The sequence below is a fragment of the Argentina anserina genome, chromosome 5, assembly GCF_933775445.1.
Source record: "Argentina anserina chromosome 5, drPotAnse1.1, whole genome shotgun sequence".
In the NCBI taxonomy this organism is placed as follows: domain Eukaryota; kingdom Viridiplantae; phylum Streptophyta; class Magnoliopsida; order Rosales; family Rosaceae; genus Argentina; species Argentina anserina.
Window position 1 is genome coordinate 21,164,194 of NC_065876.1, and position 25,776 is coordinate 21,189,969.

Below are 25,776 nucleotides of genomic sequence, written 5' to 3' on the forward strand. Positions count from 1 at the left end.
AGAAGGCAACATATATTAGTTAAAAATTGAATTTTTGTTTGATAACTTGCCTATGAGCACGATTTGTTCTTTCTTTTGTTTGTCTTTTTCTGCGTGTTCCTTGAAGCGATCTTCAACTTGCTCAAACTGTAAGAATTGGAATGCATATCTTGGAATTGAGCATGTGTCTTGTTTTAGTGGGATAGACTTCGTGGGTTGATTGAAAGTCAATTGTAGATTACGATCCACCACTTTGTATCCAAAGACATGTTTCTTGGTGAAGACATGATAAATGTCATACATGCAGCCTTTTTCCAGTTTGGTTGTGTACTCATAGTCATTCTCAGCAACAATAGCATGCATGGTGTCAGTCTACATGAACAGTTGTATTGAGAAGAATAAATTCAAACAGAACAAAAGTTATAATCTTGTATTGGCAATTCCAATTATTTGTATGAATATCGGTGTGGTAATATAGATCTTTAAGAGATAATAATGTTCTAAAGCTTACTCTTTCATCGATCAGAAGATAGTGTAATCCATCAAAGAATTCGCTTTTAAACTTTTTTGGCCTCCATGCTCTTGCAACACGAATTCTAATTCTGCCCACATATTGATTTGGGCGTATGTCATTCAGATATGTTATGCTCATCTCACTCATTGCCTGACTATCAGAAAAAGAGTTAATTATAGTGATATTAATGAAGTTGTCAATGCACATATACTAAGTGAATTTTTGAAACAACAGTAACCTAATAGAAAAGGATATTAAAAAAAATCTTAGGTATTATGTAAAATTGAAAGAAAATAAGTACAAAGGATATCAGTTAAACTTACCAAATTAGTTTTTATATAATATTGATAAATCAACTATTCAAATTAAATCAAAGCAAATAAAATGGAAGAAGACTGCATATAGAGAATTATTATTGACAGTCATATCAGAGTTTCACGGAAGTTGCTGCTCAAATGTCAAGAGTTAATTGACTGAACAACATCATGAGCAGCTTGAAGGGCTTTGGTATCAATGTTCAAAGGGTACTGAATAAGTGAATATGACATGAAGACTGGAGACTCACAATTGCCGGTTTGTATTTACTTTTTGCTTTAGAAAATGATAATTGGACCTTTACCTAATGGCCTTAAGAGACGTTGACGATTGAATACAAAGTTAATCGAGCCATCATCGCGATGTCAATTTACTTGTTGTCTCAGGTACTCCATATGATCGACAACTTTGCGAGAATTATTGGTAGAAGAGGATTTGAAACAGTTCATCATGGTTACATTGGTGACACTCAAGTAATTGTGAAATGTTTTCACCATCAATACAAACAACACATTCATGTTAAAAGACTCCTAATATATCAGAGATATAACCTCGTCTATTTTTCTGGTACCATGCCTGTCCCCTTGAAGTTACACCTACAGTTTCATCACTCGCTGCAACATAAATAGTAAGACTGAAAATTGCCATCACAACACATTACAAACTAATATTAACCGTTTATCTTTATTGTCATTGTCTTAGATATCAAATATGAGCTCATGAACAACAAAAACATATAATTCTACTACAATAAAAGACTGATAAATAGCAAATGACTGGGAGAGCAATTTATCCACAGAGCAAATATCTTTATATATATATATATTTTTTTTTTTTTGGTCTGGAAACATTAAGACACTATATAAGCACTGATTTCTCTTTGTATGTTTATAAGTTTAGTAAAAATAAAAGCAACACATCTGTTTTAATAAAAAAATTGTCACAGGCCAACGCAAATGAAAGCACCCGATTACCACATTTTATATGAAAGAATTATAATTAGTAAACAAATCAAGTCATTATAAGTTTAGTAAATAAAAGCAACACATTTGTTTTAAATCTGTTGACTAAAAAGATTTGTCATAGGCTAACACAAATTAAAGTACATGATCACCACATTTTATATGAAAGAATTATAATCAGCAAACAAATTAAGACTTTCAACTCTAATTAGCCATCAGAATCAAAACTAATTGTGTTTACAACAAAACTATCAAACCTATTGAATTTTGATGAAGTTCTGAAATCTGATTAGCACTGGCTTCTTTATCAGTAGCATTCCTTGTATGAATATAATTTCTTTTCCCTTCATCTAAAGTACAAATTGACTTCCTTTTTCTACCACTTCTTGTAGGTATCACATCTGTGTTGCATAAAAGTCAGTGAACAAATATTAGATACAGCTATTTACCAATTTGATATTGTGAAACTTTAAAACCAAATTAGATAAACAAATTTAAACTATTTCAGATCAATTGAGTTTGTATAAGAGTAGAGATGTTGTATGAAACCGTAAATGATACTTTCTAAAAGGCTAGTGTAAGTGAGCCAATGTCGTATGAATAGTTCATTATGTTAGATGAGACAAAGTTTTTTATCTAAGCAAAAGAACCAGTAAATTATATTGTTCATTATAAGATTGTTATTAATGAAAATTCACATAGCATGAACAACAAAATATAAATACCTGACAGAGTTGCATTTTCATTTCTCATATCACCTGCAGCTGCCACCGACATCCCTTCAATTTCTATTGGGTCAGCAGCCACACTCGCAGAAACATTTGTTCAAAAAATTTCATCATTCCCGACTTCCTTCCAGTTGTCATACTTGCTATAAAAACGCATTATCAAACAATCAAAAAGATTAACAAAATAACTAAATAATAAACCGATATATTTATATATATATATATATATTCATTGTTATTTGGCAATTGTTCTACAACCCTAACTAACCCTGAAAACTACAAACTGCACAGACAGCCTATGAACACATAGACACCCTCTAAATCAAAGTTGAAACTATTGAGTTGTTTGCATCATTTGAGTCATTGTGTAGACTCAAATTAAGCAACTCCATAATAGTTTGGTGTCATAGCTGTCCTATATACAGTATACTGAACCTATAACCCTGTTATATAATACACAGAAAGCATGTAAATATAGAATAAGCACATTATGATCTTAATAAAAGACAGTAAGAGAGCAGTACCCAAAAATTACAATGAGGTTGGTTCCGCTTTGCCCAAATGAAAGTTCCAATTTCTATGCCACCACAACAAAAGTTTCTGTTATACCTCACCTGCATGTGTAAAAATACATATATTAGTGTGTTGACGATAAAAAATAGCAAAATGGATGAACATGAAGGCAGATAGAAAATAACAGAGAATCTAAGACATAAATTTATGAGATTGTATACCGTTTGGAACACAGATTCAAGTGTTTTAGGCACTGTATGCTGTGTGCATTTTAAAGTTTCACTATACATGCATACATATTTCAATGGTACATATTTCAATAGTGGGGAAATTGTATTTACCGCTAGCGATCCTATTCTTAATATCTAAAACTTCATGTTCACTCAAGGATGAAAAAATATCACCTAATTGATCATATGTAAAATACATTTGTTTTAATAGGTTATTCAAATTACATTGATAATATTCATCAATATTAGCATTTGGATCGTGGGGTATTGTATTGTAAGCCATTCCAATTGACTTTGAAACTTGATTATATGAAAAAAATTGAAAGCAAACAAAGCCCAGCTGAAATATCAGGTCAATTGATGAGCCAATATATGAACGAAAACAGGGAGAAAAACGAAAAACCCAAAAATTGATGGAACCAATCAAACAACAAAATTGATGTAATCAAAGTAGTTAGGAAGGGAAAAAAACTGAATACGGGGATTAAAACATGATTGAAACATGAAATTGATCTAAGGGGAACAATTGACTTTGAAACTTGATTATATGAAAAAAATTGAAAGCAAACAAAGCCCGGCTGAAATATCAAGTCAATTGATGAGCCGATATATGACCGAAAACAGGAAGAGAAACGAAAAACCCTAAAATTGTTGGAACCAATCAAACAACAAAATTGATGTAATCAAAGTAGTTAGGAAGGGAAAAAAACCTGAATACGGGGATTGAAACATGAAATTGATCTAAGGGGAACTCACCAAAGCAACGCAGGTCTCGTGACCGCAAAGTTTGCCGGAATATTTGGGTTCTAAGGGGAAAAGGAGAATATGAGGAGAAAGCAGAGACTTTGTTCTGGTTGTCGGGTTGCAGTTTATCAAGTTCTTTGTTCTGCTCTCTAGGCTAAGTAGCTTTTTAATGAATTGCTTTTCAACCCAAAAAATACGTGGTCCATGGGAATAGCCACAGCTGGCCAGGAAAAGGACAAAGTCCTTAAGAACAGTACCGCGACTATAGCGTGTCTAATATATAGTAAATATACACGTTGCTTGTTGATATGGCATGGAAGTCATGGTTTATCATGTAACCATGCTTGTCGCAGAACTAGACACGAGCAAGCTTCATGTTGTTTGCTATCCCATGGAGAGAATACTCAACGAAGGATTGGAGATCTTCCAAACTCGAGCCCATGATCGGATTACAAACATACAACCATTCTAGCTTGCAGCCATGGTTGTTGTTCATGGGGACTACTTGCATTGTTGCAACATACGACTCGAGAGTAGCTTCTCTTTCGCCCAGAGGATAGTCTCGTCTCTACCCATCTCGCAGTACCGAACCACACCGGGCTGGCCGGAAACTCCATCGACTTGATAACAAGTGTGGAGGTTGGGGAACCACTTGTCTATGTTGCAGAAGTCCGCCAAGAGAGGCCATACTTCTTGCGCTTTTGAGCGTTAGAGCTCGGCAGAGGTTTGGCCTTCCAATTTTGGGCGAGTACCTTTATCTAGTGCCATTACAAAGGAGCAAGATATTAAGCTAAGTGATATCTATGAAAAAGTCTCATGGTTCATATATATAATGTTGAAATTGAACTAACAGTTTACTTGGATTGTGATCACGCACAGATCGAACAACCTACTTTTACAATATTATCTTTACCGGCCGCCCAAACATAATTTTGTACTTAAAAATCAAAACAAAAGTTCACGAACATTAATTTTGTATAGTAAGCCAAAAATGCTTACAATTAAAGAAACATAAATGTGATATGAGATTAGAAAAAGTGATGGCTGTTTGTTCTTCCTTATAAAGAAGTGGACGTCGATGTCGACCAGCGGTTGTAAGATGAAATGTATATTGATTGATGATATATTACACATAATGTTTTCTATATATAATCATATTTACCCCCCATCATGGAGGAAATTACGGGCACTGTGATTTCCTCCTTGAATCACGCTAACACTCCCTCTCAAGTTGGCGCATACACATTAACCATAACCAACTTGCTAAGTGAGTCATAAAAAGTCTCTTTAGACACTCTTTTTGTGAGCATATCAGCAAGTTACTCTTCTGTAGAAACAAAAGAAAAACTAATGATCTCTGTGTCTAGCTTCTCTTTTATAAAGTGATGATCAACCTCCACATATTTTGTACGATCATGTTGCACAGGATTATGTGAAATATCAATAGCCGCATTGTTGTCACAGTACAGCTGCATAGCACACTTAGGTTTAATGCCCAAATCTTGTAGCAAATTTCTAAGCCATAACAATTCGCACACTCCTTGAGTGATACCTATGTATTCTACCTCAACACTAGATCGAGCTACCACTTTTTGTTTCTTACTCTTCCATGTAACAAGATTACCCCTAACAAAGGTAAAGTACCCTGATGTGGATCTCTGATCTGTAATATTTCCAACCCAGTCTACATCTGTGAAGCCATAAACCTCAAAGATATTATTGTGATTAGAGAACATTATTCCTCTCCCTGGAGCTGACTTCAAGTACCTCAAAATCCTTACAACAACATCCATGTGGTCTACACTAGGATTATGCATGAACTGACTCACTACACTTACTGTATACGCAACATCTGGTCTGGTATGTGATAAATTAATCAGGCGTCAAACTAGCTTTTGATAACGAGGTTTGTCAGTAGGCACTTGATCTGGATACTATGCTAACCGATGGTTATGCTCAATAGGAGTATCAATGGGAGTGCAATCCAACATACATGTCTCTGTTAGTAGATCAAAGATGTACTTCCTCTGACACAGATAAATACCATCACTTCCCCGGGCTACCTCAATGCCCAAGAAATACTTGAGTGTACCTAGGTCCTTCATCTCAAACTATGTGGCTAGCTGTTTCTGTAATCTATCCACCTCAACAGTAACTACCATATCATCAACATATATAATTAGGGTTGTTACATTCCATTGTTGATGTCTGAGAAATAATGTATGGTATGAATTACTTTGTCTGTAGCCAATTTTCCTCATGAATTGTGAGAATCTTCCAAACCAAGCACGAGGTGACTATTTAAGACCATACAAAGACTTTCTCAATCTATATACAAAGTTACTTGGAGAAGCGGCCACATATCCAGGCGAAAGATCCATGTACACTTCCTCTATAAGTTCTCCATGAAGGAATGCATTCTTAACATCAAACTGTCTGAGTGGCCAGTTTAAGCTAGCAGCAAAAGAGAGCAATACCCCGAATAGTGTTTATCTTTGCAACAGGTGCAAATGTCTCATCATAGTCTATGTCATATGTTTGGGTGAACCATTTTGCTACTAGACATGCTTTATACCGGCTCACTGACACATCTGGATTATGCTTCACTGTAAACACCCAACGACATCCCACAGTTTTCTTGCCATGTGGTGGAGATACAAGCTCACAAGTATTGTTCTTTTGTAATGCTTCCATCTCTTCCTCTATTGTTTTCCTCCATTTTGGATCTCCTAAGAGCATATGCACCCATGTTTAACCATCAGACCATCAAACCATCAATTTAATTGCCTCCATCAGTTACTATTCACTGTAAATTGCTTTTCTGAGCTAGTTTTTATGCAGCGGTGCAACTCCGTCAAATTAGCAATTACTATTCATTGATTAAATATTTTATTTTTTGAGATTTCATATATGATAATCAACCAATTGCTAGATGACAAGTGGCATTTATTTGATATCCTTATCACCGAAATAATTTTATAGATTTTCGATAGGATTTCCGACCAACCAAAAGGTGACACGTGTGTGTTTGTCGGCCAAATAATTTCATTGGATTTCCGATAGGATTTCTGATAAGATTTTTGACGAATGACAATTCGACACGTAACATGATCTTCAAATTCTATGATCTGAAATTCACCATAAATAAGCTGCATCACCCATTCTATACTCACTCAATCTTCACAACTCATTTCTAAATCCTCAAAAACACATTCTTCAATTACTTCGCCACATTCCCCCATCACTATAATGAGCTTCTTTCGCAAATTGTTGAAGTAGAGACAACAACACAGTCAAGAAGATGCTGAGATGATGGATGCCATGGTGATGAACACGACGATGATGATGGCACATCTTGATAATTCAGATGAACCACAAGGACGCGGTTCACGTCGTGGCCGCTCTCCTAATCACCCCAGAAATAGGGTATCTGGGGGAATTAGTCTCATGGCAGATTACTTCATCGAGCGTCCGATCTTTAGGGCAGAAGAATTTCGTCGGAGGTACCGAATGCACACCCATTTGTTCAACCGCATCATGACGAAGCTCTGCAACCACGACCCTTATTGGCATCAAAGAGCAGATGCCACTGGACTACTAGGGTTGCTGCCCCAACAAAAGATGACAGGTGCCCTCCGAATGTTGGCGTACGGCGCAGCTGCTGATCAGTGTGCTGAGATATGCATGATGGGGGAATCAACTACACTAGAGTGCATGAAGAAGTTTTGCCAACAGGTGATACATCATTTTGGTGGCGAGTATCTCCGTGCTCCAACAGAGACTGACCTTAAAAGGCTTCTTGCTAGAGCTGATCAGCGAGGATTTCCAGGAATGATTGGAAGCATTGACTGCATGCATTGGGAGTGGAAGAACTGTCCAACCGGATGGCATGGGGCTTACAGCGGCCGGAAAGGTCGTCCCACCATAATACTAGAGGCGGTGGCCTCGCATGACACATGGGTATGGCATGCTTTCTTCGGTGTACCAGGAGCTCAAAATGATATTAATGTCCTTGATCAATCACCTGTGTTTGAAGGGCTCATTGCCGGAAACACACCGACTGTGATGTTTTACGCCAATGGTAGACGATATAGCAATGCTTATTATCTCGCCGACGGAATATATCCAAGGTACTCCACATTTGTAAAAACAATTCCAAACCCTGAATCACAAGCACAAAAACTATTTACAAAGAAACAAGAAGCATACCGCAAAGATGTAGAGAGGTGTTTTGGCATCCTGCAATCTCGTTGGGCAATCATTTGACATGGAGCTCGGTTGCATAGGAGTTCGACACTGAAAAACATAATGATAGCTTGTATCATATTGCATAACATGATTGTAGAGGATGAATTTGTAGAAGAAGAATATGTCAAGCCGGAAGAAGAAGATCTACTAAACCCATTGGCTGCAAGAGTTTATGATGGGCCAGTGGATCCTCAGGGGGTTCGAATTCCTTTTTTACCAGTGGAAAGAGATGGACGGAACCAACATGCATTTTGGGATCGTATTGACCACCTCGAGTCAGCTTATATCCACAACCTTCTTCAGAATGATTTAGTGGAGCACAATTGGACTTTGGAAGCCAACCAACAATAATCGATTATGGAGTTTAATTTGGTATTATCATTTTATTTGGTATTGTAATTTTATTTGGCGTTGTAATTTTATTTGGTATTGTATTTGATATTGTGCAATGTAATAACTTGAAATTGAGAAACATGAAATTTATTTCATATAAAAATAACTTGAAATTACATCAAATAACTTGGAATTGAAAAAAAATAGCAATAACACAACATTACTCTTCATCAAAATGAACATAATAAGCATCACTAGTGTTACTACTCTCATTCATTTTACCCATGATATCCGCTTTCCTCTTTGTGTGCCACCTCAATTTTGTCGGGCTCATGACACTCCTATCCATTGCCATAATTTTCGTTTCTTCTTCCAACTCCAACATAGCATCACGTCGGGCCAACCTTGCTTCCTTTTGTTTCTCAAGTTCTAAGCCCTCCCTAGCTAACCGAAGGGTCTCCTCATCTCTTCGCATGTTAGCCTCCATAAGTGATTTTTGATTACATTGCATATTATGAAAAATAGCTAAAGACATCTCGTCTTTCTCCGTCATACATTTTTTCCCCTTCTTCTTTGCTTCCTTGGCCGCTTTTATTCCCATAGGTCTAACGGGGCTTGAGGGACGGGGTCTCTCTTGGTTCGACGGCGGAGTTGTGAATTCGTCCTCACCATCCAAGTCAATATGCTCATCCGTGTCAATATGCTCATCCGTATCATGTTGCTCGGGAGAACATGGAAAATTTCGCTCAAACGGAGAAGAAGTACTACTTGTAACCGTCACAAAATGAGGATGACTCAACATTGCTTCATAACAATCTTTCTTGTTAAATTCTTTTTTCATATCTTTGAAATATAATGATTGAGCTTGAGTTTCCTAAAAATAGAAACGAATATTAGATTTATAGGAAAATTTAATGTAAACAAAAATTTAATATGAAGAAAAAAAAATAACAAAACAAGAAAAAAAATTTATTAATAGGAAAATTTAATCTATGTTAAACAAAAAAAATATACATGAAAAATTGATTAGACATACCTCATCTACCAAATTCGTCCCGCTAGCCGCACGGCTTCTTGCTTTGCTTAATGCTGTATGCCACTTCTTGAGCATTTTCTTCAAGCGCGGAAAATGTGATTCAAGCGCACATTTCGAGCGAGGACCTTGATGAGGATCTTCGGGGTTGCCACACCAATTTTTGGCGTAATCTTCGTAAACTTTCTTCCACAAATTATCCTTGCATTGATATCGGCCGGTGATGATGCAAGTGGATTGTCGTACCCAAGAAACACATAATTGCAACTCTTCGGATGGAAGCCAACCAGAACCCATTTGATGAAAGGAAGATGGAAGAGAGGAGATGAAAAGAGAAGTGGTACAAATTGTGAAGAATATGATGAGGTATTTATAGGGAAAATAATGAGTAATTTGTACATTTTCGGAGTAATTTGAAAAAAAAAAAAATTTGACCGTTGGCTACGCAGGGAGCCGTTGTACCATTCTGGCGCCACGTGGCAGCCTGTAACTGGCCATCGGCTCTGCAGCTGTCGGCTATATATTTTTTTTAATTTTTTTTAAAGGCCCGTGTAAAACACGCGCCAGATTCAAAAAAAAAAAAGAGAACGCTGGGCGCCCACGTGCGCGGGTCCCAGCCTTTGCTGCCAATCACTCCGGCAAGCAAAAGTTGCCTGCCTGCTTGCTGGTTTGATCATTTGACATGGGTCCCACTCATTTATTGCCTCTTCATTTTGCACGGCTGCATTGGAATAGAGCAGCAAACAAGCAAAATTTATGCTTTTTGCTATGATGGTGATGCACGGCTGCATATGCTCTAATGCATCATGCACTTTGTTAGGTACTGATACAATAGATATTTGATTCACAAATGATTCATATGACTTAGACAATCTTTTGGTAGACATAAAATTTGCCACAGGATACTTAGTTTTAGCCTAAAGGGTAAGTTCATACTTTTTTGTTGGCTGACCCCGAGTAGACCTATTTGGCAAGACATATTGTCTACTATTAGCCTTACTAGTATTAGCCCCAATAGGATGACTAACCTCAGATGAGTGATCTTCCGTACTAAGAGAGCATTGGTCAGGTGTAGAAATAGTAGTACGGGAGACATGAGGGGCAGTTGTGTTGTCATCTTCTGGTACCTGAATCTCTGGAGTGACTACACTGCCAGAATCATCCGGTGGTGGTTGTGTAGCTGACACATTGGTAATCTCAATTGAACATGTCACCATATCTACTGGCTTACTTGTGTCCCCCTCTCCATGATACAACTCTTCAAAATATGAATTCTCCCCCTGAATAGCAGTATCGGAAGAGGCAAAATAGCTCATGTCCTCAAAGAAAGTAACATCCATAGTGACATAGTACTTCTTGGTATGTGGATGACAGCACCGGTACCCTTTCTGATGTCCTCCATACCCAACAAACACACATTTAACTGTCCGGACATCCAATTTAGACCGCTGATGTTTTAAAAGATGGACAAAAGCAACACAACCATAAAACACGAGCAGGAAGATTATGAAAAGAGGGTAATGAGTCATGAGATGCAAACACCTCATATGGAACTTTTCCCTAAAGGACACCAGAGGGAAGACGATTAATGAGGTGGGCGGAAGTTATGACAGCATCACCCCAAAGGTACTTAGGCATATGGGCACTAAAAAGAATACACCGAGCCATATCAAGTAAATGACGATTTTTCCCTTCAAAAACTCCATTTTGCTCAGGTGTGTAAGGACACGTTGTTTGATGAACAATTCTGTGTGTGTTAAAGAACTCCTGAAAGACATGATTCACATATTCCCCCCCCCCCATTATCAAAACGAAAAAGAACTATAATTGTGGCATTATATTGTGTTTGGACAGTAATAGAAGGCTTTAAAAGCCGGAAAAAACCTCATCTTTAGTTTTGAGGAGAACAATCCACGAAAGACGGGTGCGATCATCAATAAATGACACATAATACTGCATTCCTGACACAGTATACTCTCTAGAGGGTCCCTAAACATCAAAATGAATTAATTCAAAAGGAATAATACGTTTATTAGAATTACTATGAGAATAGGTAGATCGATGACTCTTGCCCAAAACACATGTCTCACAACGTAAAAGTGACGCATCCACACTAATAAACAAAGTTGGCATAGATGTTTTCATAACACTAAAAGATGGATGCCCTAAGCGACGATGTCATAACCAAACTTCACTTACCTTGTCAGAAGTGGAGATTAAAGCGGTCCGAGATTGTACCACTGGTTTATCCCCCGCATATGTCTGATCTAGATGAAACAACCGGCCCCTCAGATACCCCGGACCAATTAACTCCCCGGTGAGAAGATCCTGAAATATCACATACATAGGAAAAAATGTCACAGAACACTTAGCGTCAGGGTTCAATTGGGGACCATATATCAAATGATGAGATAAAGCAGGTACATAGAACACATTGTGAAGCTCTATTGTTGGAGTAATACGAACTGACCCTTTACCTAATACAGGAAAGACCTCACCATTAGCATTAGTAACACAGGGTACGGGTGAAGGAGACAATACGGTAAAATAAGATTTGTCATAAGTTATATGATCAGACACACCAGAATCAATAATCCATGTATCAAAACCAACAAAGTTAGAAATATTTAAAGTCATACCAATTTTACCACTACCAGCTATGGATGCCGTAGGTATTGCTCCTCTTGCTGTGTAATGATCATGTCCAAGCAGACCATAGATATCTGGTTCCTGGACGAATAGAATAGTTGTTTTCGCCTTGGGACGATAATTAGGCCGCTTAGGCCTAAGGTATGGATACAGCTTCCATTAGGTTGCCCGAGCATGGTTAGTATCATGAAAATAAGAGCAATGAGGGCGGAGCTGATTCCCGAAGCCTGTGGCGGTCCTTGCTGATGAAGCGGAGCTGGAGTTGCCTGCTGAAGGGGAGGTGCTGGAGAGCTAGCACGAACAGTAAGGCTGGAAACTTCAACTTGTGTTTGATGAAGACTCTCCTGTTGAGATTCATCCTTACGGATATATGTGAAAGTTGTAATTAGGCTAGGGGTTCAGTCTTTTTGAGCAATTCCTCTTTCGCAGTGTTATGCTTTGCATCAAGACCTTTCAGGAAATGGTGAACTCGCTCAAGCTCCTTTTCTTTTTGGTACCAAACAATATCCTCCTGATTCTTAATCAGGGAAGGACATTTCACATCAATCTCAGCTCAAATATTCTTTAGTTTGGTGAAATATTGCGCCACCGGTTACCCATCCTGTTGCATCGTCAAAGCTGTGCACATTAACTCATGAACCTGTATGAAATCAGAGTCATTAGTATATAAGCCTTCCAGTGTCTTCCATATTACCTGCGTAGTGTCACATGCCTTCACCATATCAACTATCTCTTCATTCATAGCTTTCCACAAGACTGACATTACAAGACCATCATCATCGTCCCACTTAGTATAGGCAACAATATTATCGGCACTAGGAGCCTTAGTGACTCCGGTTACATGCCCCATTTTGTGCATGCCTCGAATATGAGCCGCCATAATTCTCTTCTATTTATGGAAATTGGTCACATTGAGTTTGGTTCCCCCAAAAGAACCACTGTCATAACCCTTGACAGATACTTCAAATGTCAGAATATCATTGATCTGAGAACTCTTAATGCCGTCGCCAGAACCCATTGAAAAACAATTGACAAATCATGAATTATACAGTGGAAACACCAAATAACGGATATGAACTTGTCTTGGGTGCACGTACACTATCGGTGAACCTGCACTGACAACCAAGACTACCAAAGCTGGTCCGGGTCGGGTAAGGTCGGGTCGAAGCTGGTCCGGGTCGGGTTGACTCTGGGCTGGGCCGGGTCAGATCCGGTCCGTGTCGAATTTGGAGCTCCTTACCTGAAGCTTCAGGAAAGTTGGACAAAGAGAGCAACCACAATGCCGACGGGTGCGTCGGAGGTGGAGGATGGGGTCCAGTACTCGTTGCCGTAGAGTATAAAGGTCCTCCGGTGAGTTATGATCTCCCGAAGGCGGTTCCGATCAACGTCGACAGAATCCCAGTGGCGGCGGTGGTCGGACAGGTGGATGTTTGTGATAAACTGTCGTTGCCGGTGGTCCAGCCGGTTATGGCACCTGGTTCGCTGATGAAGACGTTTTCGAAGGAGCTGAAGTCGACAGTGTCGCCTACTTCAGTGATTGCGTTCGATCGGAGCAGTGAGGACGACACCACCAAGGAGCTGGAGGGGTTGGAGTCGGCGACTGTTTCGCCGACGTCGGTGAGTGGATTTGAGGAGAGAGCGGTAGAGAGTGGTGCCAGGGGTGAGATGAAGGCGGCCACTGGACGGGAGAAGGCGGCCGGCAGGAAAGAAAGGAGCAGTAGGCAGAGACTTCCAAAACGTTTGCCGGAAAAAAGAAACCCTAGAAAAACAGAGCCGATTTTTCTTGATCTGATACCAAGATGAAATGTATATTGATTGATGATATATTACACATAATGTTGTCTATATATAATCAGATTACCCCCCCCCCCAACAAATCACGGAGGAAATTACGGGCACCGTGATTTCTTCCTTGAATCACGCTAACATTGTAAATTAGCCATGAGAAATAAAGGGTTGTACGCTAGTTGTTAGAAATAGCTGATGTAAGCTAGTCGTTATTTATAATTTTCTTCGTGTAGAATATTTTATTGGTAGTAAATAATGAAATCTGTAGTATAGAAGTTGTTAAACCTGGGTTTTGAGATTTGTTTCCCAATTAATCGTAGTACAATTTTTGTGTAACTTATGGAGTTGCTCCACACAACCCTGGTGGGTGGAGATATAGAGCTGTCGATGGTCACAATTCGTCAAAATGCGGTCACGTTAAAAACCATAGGCAAAACAGAGAATCCGATAACATTTCTAAAGAGTTTTTTTTTTGGTCGAAATTTCTGAAGAGTTGTGGTGATGCATTTTTGGTCTGATTTCCTCCAACTGCCAAAGTTCATATAAGAAATATCATTGATTATCAAAGATACTTGCTGAATTCGATTTTGTGCTACTAATTATAAAGAGTATTGCTAAATATACCCAGCAAATTTCTTAATATACTTAACTAAATAAAAATATTATTTCATCCTCATACGAAATGACATTGTTATCAAGATAATTACCAAAGATTAAAGAACCAATAAGTTTGACACTCTTGTACCCAACTGTTTTTAATGTTGAAACAGTTTTAACTCCTAACTCCACACCCTCATGTACGGATATGGAATCACCATGAATTGGAATCAATCTTATTACAATCATAATCACATGCAGCTTTAAGTCGAAGAACAAAATTCATATGGGTTTGATTGTCTAAAGTTGTTACTAATATTGGTTTTGAGTTCCCAGACCTTGAATGTAACCGCCGAATGAAGAATCTTTATCACGTATATAGTCTTCAATAGTTCAATATAAGTAATCCTCTATAAGCTTAGTTGCAAAGATTGGATGACCTTAATGGGTTGTTTGTTAATGCTTGTTAGATCCTTACAACAAATAAAATTTACTTATAGACAATTCTTAGGAAACCTGACTCATTCCAAATAAATATGAATAAGCTAACTAATGGCTTCAACTCAGATCCATCAAAATGACTCCAAAACTTATGGTTAGCAATGTTTTCATTTGAACACCTATTAGTTAAGCTTATACTTACGAATAACTCCAAGGACAATTGACAGAAACTTAAACCAAAAGGTGAGAGATATCTTTAGAGTGGTGGATGCATGAATGTGATAATTGACGAAGAAACGGGTATGCTTTTGCTGGGTTTGATGCTATGTTGCACGGATACGCGAAAATGGTCGCGTATTGCGTGTCAGACACGGACACGCGTATTGGACACGCGGACACGCGCAAATACGCTCGGACACGCGTGTCTGATTTTGGACACGCGGTGGACACGTGAGTGTCCGAGTTGGACACGTGTGTGTCTGGACTGGACACGAAAATAACAAGGACACGCAGGGGTATAATTGAGATTTAACAGAAAACTGAAAAAACATAAACATTAGGTCATCCAGCCTTCACAACCGCATTTGTTTTCCTCCGTTGGAAGTTTCCGAGAATTTGGTGCCTGGTGATATTGTTGAGGTTCTCGACAATTTCACATGGAAAATGGCAACCATTTCTGAGGTTTTAGGGAATAGGTACTTTTTGGTCAAGATAGTTGGATCATGCCTGAAATACAAGGTCGGGAAACTGGAAGTTCGAGTCAGACAGTTCTGGCAAGATGACAAATGGGTTGTGGTTGGGAAGGTAATATTATCTGAATCTGTTTTGCTTTTCAGTTTCTTCATCTTACATATTAGAGTTTTATGAGCAAAATTCTTGAAGTTTGAGGATTTAATTGCGATATCATGCTTCATACGATATGTATTCTTTAGTCGAATTTTATCTTTAGGAGTATCAATTTTGAATTTTTTAATTTCATAATTGAATTTAGTCTGTAATAATCTTTGAAATACAGTTCACAGGTTGTTGTCTGTGTTATTTTCATGTGTTAATTCCTTCTTCACTTTCTGGCACTCAGGGTTCAAGTCAATATGAGAATGAAAAGCATGGTGAAATTTCAACTCTAAAAGCTCAGAAAGTCACTTTCAAGAGATTCTACATTGCAACCTCTTATAATCTGAAAAGAGGATCTTCAAACTTGTATTCCCAAGATGAAGCTTATGGTGGAGCAACTGAGAAGTTTCGAGCAGTTGAGAGAGATGGAAGGTGTCAAAGAGTCATTGCTAGCAACTTATCTAGATTAGCTGAACAGGAAGATGTTGCTTTGCCAAGTCAGATGTTGGGTGGAAAAGAACTACGTGCTACTCTTAACAACATAACAACTGTATTGTCTGAGGTTGATCTAGAAAAGAAGAAATCAAATGGTAATGTTGGGTGTTTGTTTGCTGTTAAATTGAAGTCAGATGATGTTGATACTATTACGTGCTCAGTAGGTAGTTGTAGCATCGGTAGCAATGATCCCTATAAGTCACCTCATCATGTTTCTTCGGTTCTACTGGAGATTTTAAAGACCAGTTTTGTGATGCTGAATCTGTTTGTCACTTGGGATATGAGGAAGAAAACTGTGTCCTTCCCACAAAGAAAGAATTGGCTGCTGAGATCCATAGGTTAGAGCTGCAAGCCTACCAGTGCACGATAGAGGCATTGCATGCATCAGGACCTTTAAGCTGGGAACAAGAAGATATGGTGACAAATCTTCGTCTTTCACTTCATATATCAAATGATGAACATTTATTGGAACTTAGAAACTTAATATCTGCAGATAACAACATTCAAATTAGATGACAGGAAAACTAGAATTATGTCTAGTTTGAATGTGAATTGACTAAGTTTTAATTTTAAAAACTATATTATTAATATAAAATTTAATTAACGTGTCCACTACGTGTCCAAGTCGGACACTTGAGATTTTGACGTGTCCGCGTATCGTATCGTGTCGAATACGGACACACGTGTCTGTATCCGTGCAACATAGGTTTGATGTGAGGTGTGAATGTATGATATAGAGAAAGGTATTGTTGAAAAGTCACGAGTGTAGTTAATAATTGCGTGGGTGTAATAAGTCTGTTGGGTCTACTAAGAACTTTGTTGAGTAGATTTAGCAGCACCCTTTCTATATAGGTTGTTCTGCTCCTTAATTTACTGAGATTAAAGAAATGGAACACAACTGGCACTCGGATACGAATCTGGCCCAAACCTATAAATACACATCTTAATCCACTTATTTCTATTTCCTCTCAAATTTCCTTCGCCTTCCGATTTCTAGGGTTTCTATTAAGAATTAAAATTTCAGCGAGAACGAAAATATCGATGATCTGAAAATTTGAAATTTCAATTTTAAAAAATAATTAAATAAATTGATGGAAATTTTGAATGAAACTCTGAGAAATGTTTATTTGATAATTATCTATTATATGTCATAAGAATTTATTATATAACTATTAGTTTATAGTGAGTTATAGTAATTAGAGGTGAAATAATCATCGAATATTATTAAAAATTATTTTAAATATATATATACCCAAAGAGAGGCTAGGTCATCACGTCTTATTTACATATGATACATTAAACATGAAATTACATGAGGAATTTATAACCACATAAAGGATCTATGAAGTACAAAATTTTCACTATTTTAATTATGTCTTTGAGTAAAACATTGAGTATATTATGAAGAATAGTCATTAAATTATACCTCATCTTTATAATTTTGCATATAATTACTTATATGCTAACCACAGGGATCGTGAGTGATTGACTATGGGTTAAGGTACTTATAGTTTCCGTTATAATCAAGTATTTTTCGACTTTGACCATAACCATAGCTTTGTGAAGATTGTACATCAAATTGTGTCCATATGTTTTTCACTTGATTGCATCTCATTAGAGAATAAATATGGTGGATAAGACATGTTGAATTTCCCCCATAAGGATAAGGTCCATCATTGCTTCCTCCTAGACCATAGAGGTTCGATCCTCTCAACAACTAATTCGGTTTTATTTCAGTTTTAAGTTAATGTTGAGACATGAAATATAATATATAATAAAAAGAGCTATATATAACAATACGCTGGTGTAGTAGAGTTCACTATAACTTTGTGCTTGCAAAATGATGGATCATGGTTCAATTCTCCTAACCAGTGATTTTTTATTTTATTTGAAGTTGGTTTGACACGTGGCAATATTATGAAAATATCGGAAAATTTTGAAAATTTTCATCGAAAAATGTTTGGTATGTAACGGATATATCTATATGCCGAAAAATGGAAACTTTCGCAGAAATATCGAGGAAATTATAGATATTTTAGTCCTTGGTTTCTACTCTAAAACTCTCTGACTATTGAGGAAACCCTAATCAACTCCAGTCTTCGCCGATTTCGCCATCCAATTTTCAAGTTCGCCGATCCTAAGTTATGCAGATATGCCTTCGATAAGTTCGTCTATCTTCTATTGGTACTCTGTCGCCTGCGAAGCCTTTTTTTTAACACCACCATCGTTTTCCGATCGCCATATTTTCAAAGATTTCCAACCACTGTTTTTGTTTTCTCGAAGAGAAAGTTATAAAGAAAAGAAAAGATTGATAGTTTGATAATGGATCGAACCAAATCCGATGACGTGTTTATAGAGCAAGATCCGACCAGCAAGTACTTCCGGTGCGACGACAAGTTGGGCAAGGGAGCCTTCAAGACTGTGTACAAGGGTTTTGATGAGCTTAATGGGATGGAAGTTGCCTGAAGCAAAGTCAGGACTAATACCGAAGCAGAGCTTCAGCGATTGTATTCAGAGATTGATCTGATTAAGTCTCTAAAACACGAGAACGTCATCAAGCATTTTAGCTGGTGGGTTGTTGTAGTGATGATTTATGCAAGAAGAAGCGGACTGTGAATATGATCACGGAGCTGTTCACATACGGGAGCTTGAAGCGGTATCGAAAGAAGCACACTAAAGTCGAAGTTGAAGCCGTCAAGAGGTGGGCGAGGTAGATTCTTAAAGGGCTATGCTACCTGCATTACCATGACCCGCCGATCGCTCACAGGGATATCAAGTGTGACAATGTGTTTATTAATGGTTACAATGCAAAAGTGAAGATTGGTGATTTCGGGTTTTGTTTTGGCGATGCAGCAGGGTAGTTACAGGTATGGAGTGGTTGACACGCCCGAGTTTATCGTGCGGGAGATGTACGAAAAGGTGTATAATGAGAAGGTGGATGTCTATGCTTTTGGATGTGCTTGTTGGAGATGGTGACTGGTGAGTACCCTTAAGGACTGTGGAGTGTCGCAATCAGGCTCATGTGTATGAGAAGGTTACCCTTGCTATAATGCCGGCTGCGCTGAGTAAAATGAGGGATCCCGAAGTGAAGAAATTCATTGTGAAGTGTTTGGCTCCTGCGTCGAGGAGATTGTCTCAATGTTTTAAAAAACTCGCCTGAGGTTTAAAAAACTTACGCCTTATGTTACGTTTTTCACGCATTTTACTACATTTTAGAAAATAATCTTTTGAAGTATCTTTTTATATTTATTTATATAATGTGTTTAATTGAATGAAAACTATCTAAAATGTTTGGATTATGAATTTCATTATATCTAAATGCAATAAATTGGTAAGTTCTTATGTATATTTGTCATTTTTGTACGTGTATAATTATATATTTGTATTTTTAACTACTAATGTTTTATAACATAAGACTTACGCCTTATGCGCCTCAAGTTTTAAGACTTAATGCTCTTAAGAAAACGCATTGGGGTACGCCAGGGGCGGATCTCATGTGTTAGGTGGGGGGACTCAAGCATCCCCAGCCAATAGGGGAAAAAAACACCCGGTACTAATTTTATTTTTTTAGATGTGTGTAGACTTCGCATCCCTAAATTACCCTCAATTCCTCATTGTATTATTATGATGAAATAATCAAAAGATTAAAACAATGAGAACTTTGAAAATACGTTATTCCTTCATCTGGAGCTTATTCTCAATAGAACGTCATCTTAATTACAGATTATTTGAACTAGCTTTCATGACCGGGCGTTGCCCAGGAAAAAAGGCCGCGCTTACGCATTTATGTTTATTTTTATTCGTATTTTCATATCAGTTAGTAATTGTTATCTTTTCTTGTTTATTTTATTTTGCCTTTTATTTAAAATTATTACAATTATATCCCTCAAAATTTTATTTAGCTAAATCTGAAATTTAATAAACCAGAAGTACGGTATTTTAAAATTTTAACCATCCTACTTTTCTTACGTCTTTATTAATAGAAAATATAAGATTTCACGAGAATAGACTTCATCTCAAAAACTGAGTCTTTGAACATTTCCAGAAAAAACTACCTACATGCATCAACGTATCCCAAAAGAGTCTATGCGTATAATACCAGTTATGGTATAAGAGTTATATCCATGGCGTCAGTCTCTCTGTTTTCGTCTGTGAAATTTACGTAACTGAAACTAGGAGCAGTGACCAACCTCGTGTTCTCTCTGTTTCTGTATGTAACTGAAACAAGAGTGTGAGAGTTGAAATGAAACAACTCACGAATTTCATCTCCACCACAGCCTTCGAAGTTTGGCCAATCAGGGACGACTTAGGTAGGAACAATTCAGACTTGTCAGAAAGGTGCGGCGCATGGAGGCTATTCGTCAAGTCTGAGACTGAAAGGGGGCTTAGGAAGGATCCAAACCTTCCTTATAAAACGGCTCTGAAACCGCAACACAGTGCATCAGGTCAGCAATCTCGTTTTCAGTGTAGTTCTCTGTTTGTGTCTGCATGAGAGTGAGAGTTCTACTGTTTCTTTGTGGACTCTGAATCTGAGAAAACGAAGTCTCTGATTCTGAGAGAAGGAGAAGTTTCTGAACCAGAGAGAGAGGAGTTTTAGAGTTCTTTAGTGATTTTGCATTCTATATTTTGTTTTTCTGTGAAAAATGGCCGGAGTAGGAGTGTTCTGTCACCAGGTGATATTTCCACAAGGGTTTCGGATTGATGAGAAAATTCTCTCGGTTTTAGTTGTTTTCTTTCTGGTTCAATTATATGATATATGGAACAAACATGTGTTCGAAGGGTTGAAGTGTAGAGAATTTCTTGTTTGTATTTTGGTCGTTTGATTGATTTTTCGACTGACTTATTGGGTTGAATTTTTTCAGTGCCGCCAAAAGACCACTAGACGTGTGTTCTTATGCCGCAACGTCATGAGGGAACGAGAATGCCAAGTCAAGGTCTGTGACCGTTGCCTCAAGAGGTCAGAATTTTAGAGACTCATTTTCTCAATTTATCAAAATTAATGATAAAATTTGTATAGATAGAAATGGTGTCATTGATATTTCATGCTGATAATAGATATGAAAAGCCTGAGCTTGGGGGTGTGACGGAAGAGGCGGCTGCTTTAGATGATTGGAAGTGTCCGAAATGCTCAGGGATCTGCAACTGCAGCCAATGCAGGTATGACTTAAATGTGTTGTTGAGTTGTTCAGTCTTCTATACATGTAATCATTCTGATTATGCCGATTTTTAGATTTGCTGATTAGACAGATATGTTAATTTCACAGGAAGCAAATGGGTTTAGAACCTCTTGGTCGAATTGTGCCTAACTTAGCAAAGCCTTCAGAGGAGGTTTGGCAATACATATGTTTAACTTGGAGTTGCAGCATATTGTTATTATTCATCTCGTTTTAAATTTTTTGTGTGCATGCTAACTGTGAATTGTGACATAGAAGCCTGCGGAAGGGTCTGAGCCAAAGGCAGAGGAAGATGTGGCGGCAAAGGGAAAGCGGGAGGCCAAGGCTCCCAAGGAACCCCGCACAGTGAAGGCGAAGGGGGAAGTAGTTGTCCCTGAACTTCCTCTGCCTTTAGGGGTTCCTTTAACAACTGTTGCAGGCATTGAACTACATCCTCAGGATGTAGGACATGCCCTACAGTTCATAGAGTTCTGTGTGGCCTTTGAAGAGGTGATAATTTTCTATTTCTCTTCTGTTTTGAATGTTGCATATATTTCATTTGTTGTGCTAATTGATTAACTTTATGTGTTTTATCTTTTGTGGTTTACTTTAGGTTTTTGGAGTCAGCAAAGCACAAGCTGAATCTCTTCTCAGAGATCTAATGCTTCAAAAATACTCCTCCATATTCCAATTCCAGGCCACACTCTTATCTGTACAGGAGGTGGAAATCCAACCCGAGTAAGACTTCGATCTAGTAACTAAAATTCTACAAAACTTACTATACTCAATCATGTCTTAGCAGCTTTATGGTCAGACTTATTTACATAATATGTTTATAGACGCAGGCCTTTGAACGATTTGAACGAAAACTCCTGGTTCGAGTATCTGAGCTGCTACTTCTCTGAGTCTCAACTCCTTCTGAAGGAACTGCCCCCAGATTTCTTTAGTAAAGGAGTTGAGGGGTACAACTCTTTGGACTTCTCCCAGAAGCTGAGAGTCCTAAATTTCCTTTGTGATGAGGCTCTTGACACTAAGTAGGATAAGCATATTAGTCATAACTCTATATGTTTTCTGTTAAAGCATGTGCTGATAACATTGCAATGTCTCCTCCAGTGATCTGAGCAAGTTCATCAAAAGGAAAGGAGAAATATTCACTCAAAGAAAGAGTGAAGCAAAACAAAAAGTTTCTGCTGCAAAGGCTAAGGTAATATCAATTTAATTAACCAAAACAAAATATTTCTCAGTGTACGTGTAGTTTTTGATTTTAACTCATTATTGGACACAGGAGATAAGTCTCAAGTAGGAGTTGAAAACTGAGGTGGCCAAGGCCACGACCATTGCTGCAAAAGACAATGCTGCTTCAACTTCAGATCACGTAACTACAGTTTCGCGACTAAAGAGTGAAGTAGCTCAAGCTCATGAAGAGTTTCTTGAAGCCAAAGCCTTGCAATCAAATTGTATGCACCCCTTCTAGCATCTTCAGCTTGTCCTTTTGTTAAGTATAATGAAATGTGTTTCTGGTATCTAATCATGAATGTTTGATTGTCACTCTGATAATTCTTCTTCACAGTGATACAACATGATTATGTACGAACAGAACCTTATCTGTTTGATGCAGATGGTCAAGTCTTCTGGAAATTGAAAGGCTATGACGATGAAAATTATATGCTGCTTCAAGGTTTGTTTTGACCTTTGTCAATATGATGCTTGTAATGTTAAGTTTTAGTCTTGTGAGCATGGATACTAAAAGTTTTATATGGTGCAGATGTGGGAACTTTGGATGCATTTATATCTTCTGATGGAAATTGGTTCCTGTATGGAGCAGAACAGAAAGAAGCCGTTGAAAAGTTCTGCTCTTCTGTAAGGTATGCACATTTAGTTGTTATCTATGTGTTCTGCTAAGATTTCCTGGAAAAGTTGCGATAATTGTTTGCATACTTTTTCAGGAAAAGAAACCAGATGACTGAGACTTTGTCTCAAACACTTCCTTCAAGTTCTGGAAGCAAGGAAGAACAGAAGCTTGATAATGCAACTAATGAAAGCGAACAAGAAGACGTACCCAAAAGTAGTGCAGAATAGAATATCCAATATATTTACATAGGTTTAGAAGATACATAGCTGCAAGAGCGTCAACATGAACCTGTGTTAGAGACCATGAAGGATATCATTAACCTACAGGTAGTCAATATAAGTTAAAGAACCACATCTTAGCAGACAGTAAAGTGTTGCTCTGGGGGACAACAGCGTGTTTAACTACTTACGGCAGGGTTTTCCATCGCGGGGGCTACAAGTTGAAGGGTAGACAGAGGTGTAGAAGTTGGGTTCTCGCGAACCTACAAATCAGATAGGAATCCGTCAGAGTGGTTCATGAATACAGCGCTAATTGAAACAAGTAGTGTGTTCTTTTCACCTCAATGGCTGCCTCTGGATTGCTGGTCTCAGTCATGGGCTCAGGGTTGACCTGGTCAGTAATCGCGAGCGGGGCAGATGTGCTTGAGCCAGTTGTTCTTCTTCTCTGAATCAGTTGAAGGTTATAAATAGTGTTAGAACGTTTAGCATCTTTTGAAGAAAATCAAATCAGGGCGAGGCCTTACAGGATTGAAGTCTATGGTGTCAGGATCATCATCGTCGTCACCAGGGCTAGAGCTTGTTCTTTCTCGTTTGCGGCCTTGGGAGGAGGAAGCACCAGCCGTGTTCTCGAAAACCTGCAACATGAACCAGTTAGTGGTTTTTCATCAGTGTTGAAACAAGAACTGTAAGAGTTCGAGGAGGCGTTAGGATCTTACCCTTGATGGAACGATTCTGACAGCATTTGGAATAGCCGCCCGTAGCAAGTCTTCGTCCCCAGGAACCTCAGGATTCTCCTGCAGATACCTCATGAGCCCTGTCTGAAAGATGTTTTAGAAAATGACTCGCGAGCTTTGTTCCCATTGGCCAGAATTGATTCTCTCCCACCATTGAGGGTAGGCCTCGTCGACACGAAAGCAGCGAAGGATGCTCCCACTTGCTAGTACAGGAAGGGGAGTGATTTGCAATTGAGACGGGGGCTGGTGGCCTGGATTGGTGTCAGTGACGGGGACCATAGGCCGTCGCCACGAGGAAAACAAATTTAAACTCTCGATAGGGAGGAAGGGAACCATTTGGATCATCCCTAGCTGCCTCGCGAATAGATGGGGGCATAAAGTTCTACTCCGTTGCAAAGATGCCGGGGTAGATCCGCCATTGATACAGCTTGTTCAAACAAATATCGACTCTCTCCATCATAGCGTCTGAGGGTCAAGAATCCACCTCGGATGGCGCTAGGATGAGTACGGTCTAGCAGCAGTTGTGTAGAGTCAAGAGCTGAGGCATCTAGGGTATAAAAGTACTCAAAGCATGCTGCGTAGTAAAGGGAGAAGTTAGGCTCCAAACCAACAAATGCATCTCCCAATACTGCTGTTAGGCAGAAGTCCCTTGCGTTTTCATTTCGCAGTTGCACAAAGTAGACCTGAATCCAGAGGTCTAGAATCCACATAGGCCCTGATAGATTATGATAGTTGAGGGGTTCTAGGGAGAGTGCGCGCAGCATACGGTAGATTTCTGCCAGGACTATTTGTGCTAAACCCACAATGTGGCCATTGTACAGAAGGGTCGCGAGCTGCAGGTGGTGTCCAGTCATCTTCTTGGAATTAGAACAGAACAGGAACTTGGTTAACCAAAATTCCAAGAAGGCAATGCCAGCATTGGCAGTGGGGTTGCGATCAAAACTGGAGATCCAGGACCATACGATTGGTAGATACCAACGTCGCGAGTGGCGGTAACCGGACACTCAGCATCAAAATAATCCTGATCTCTATAGGGTCTGGTACCAACTGGAAGACCTGTAATAGCATATATGTCTAGCAAAGATATACCCATTTGACCAAATTGAAAGTCGAAGGTATTACTTGCGGAATTCCAGAAACAGGCAGCACTCATGATGGCACATCTGTTGCCTCCAACTCGAGCCAGTTTGAAAGAGAGGTCGATGCTTTCCAAGATTCCTGTCGCATGCCAAATGTCACGATCAAGCAAGCAACGACCCGCGTACCATAGCTGCATGGCTTCAGAAAATTTGGGCCATGCTCCGATAAGGGCATGGTGGTGGCTGTGCACTTGCCATCCTCTGAAGGTGGCTGGGGTGTTCCTGAAAGCAAGCGGAGGAGTTCGCAAACGATGGTGGTAGTCAGTGTCGACACGCT

At 38.7% G+C, this 25,776-nt stretch overlaps 3 protein-coding genes and 1 pseudogene across 3 annotated transcripts; 3 read left to right on the forward strand and 1 right to left on the reverse strand.

Annotated features, from left to right (window-relative positions):
• Positions 1-15: 15 nt before the first annotated feature.
• On the reverse strand, positions 16-2,565 carry LOC126795716 (uncharacterized). The gene is made up of 3 exons (XM_050522489.1): positions 2,496-2,565; positions 491-643; positions 16-351 (listed from the first exon to the last, which is right to left on the reverse strand). The coding sequence occupies exons 1-3, from the start codon at positions 2,514-2,516 to the stop codon at positions 16-18; spliced, it is 510 nt and encodes a 169-aa protein (XP_050378446.1). The 5' UTR covers positions 2,517-2,565.
• Positions 2,566-7,297: 4,732 nt separating this feature from the next.
• LOC126795717 (uncharacterized) lies at positions 7,298-8,584 on the forward strand. Its single transcript, XM_050522490.1, has 2 exons — positions 7,298-8,234; positions 8,331-8,584. The coding sequence occupies exons 1-2, from the start codon at positions 7,298-7,300 to the stop codon at positions 8,582-8,584; spliced, it is 1,191 nt and encodes a 396-aa protein (XP_050378447.1).
• Positions 8,585-15,456: 6,872 nt separating this feature from the next.
• LOC126794426 (uncharacterized) lies at positions 15,457-16,919 on the forward strand (annotated as a pseudogene).
• A 4,127-nt stretch (positions 16,920-21,046) lies between these two features.
• LOC126795718 (uncharacterized) lies at positions 21,047-23,635 on the forward strand. The gene is made up of 12 exons (XM_050522491.1): positions 21,047-21,076; positions 21,266-21,337; positions 21,421-21,560; positions 21,668-21,731; positions 21,833-22,066; positions 22,170-22,294; positions 22,396-22,590; positions 22,670-22,760; positions 22,860-23,013; positions 23,127-23,234; positions 23,322-23,421; positions 23,503-23,635. The coding sequence occupies exons 1-12, from the start codon at positions 21,047-21,049 to the stop codon at positions 23,633-23,635; spliced, it is 1,446 nt and encodes a 481-aa protein (XP_050378448.1).
• Positions 23,636-25,776: the final 2,141 nt, after the last annotated feature.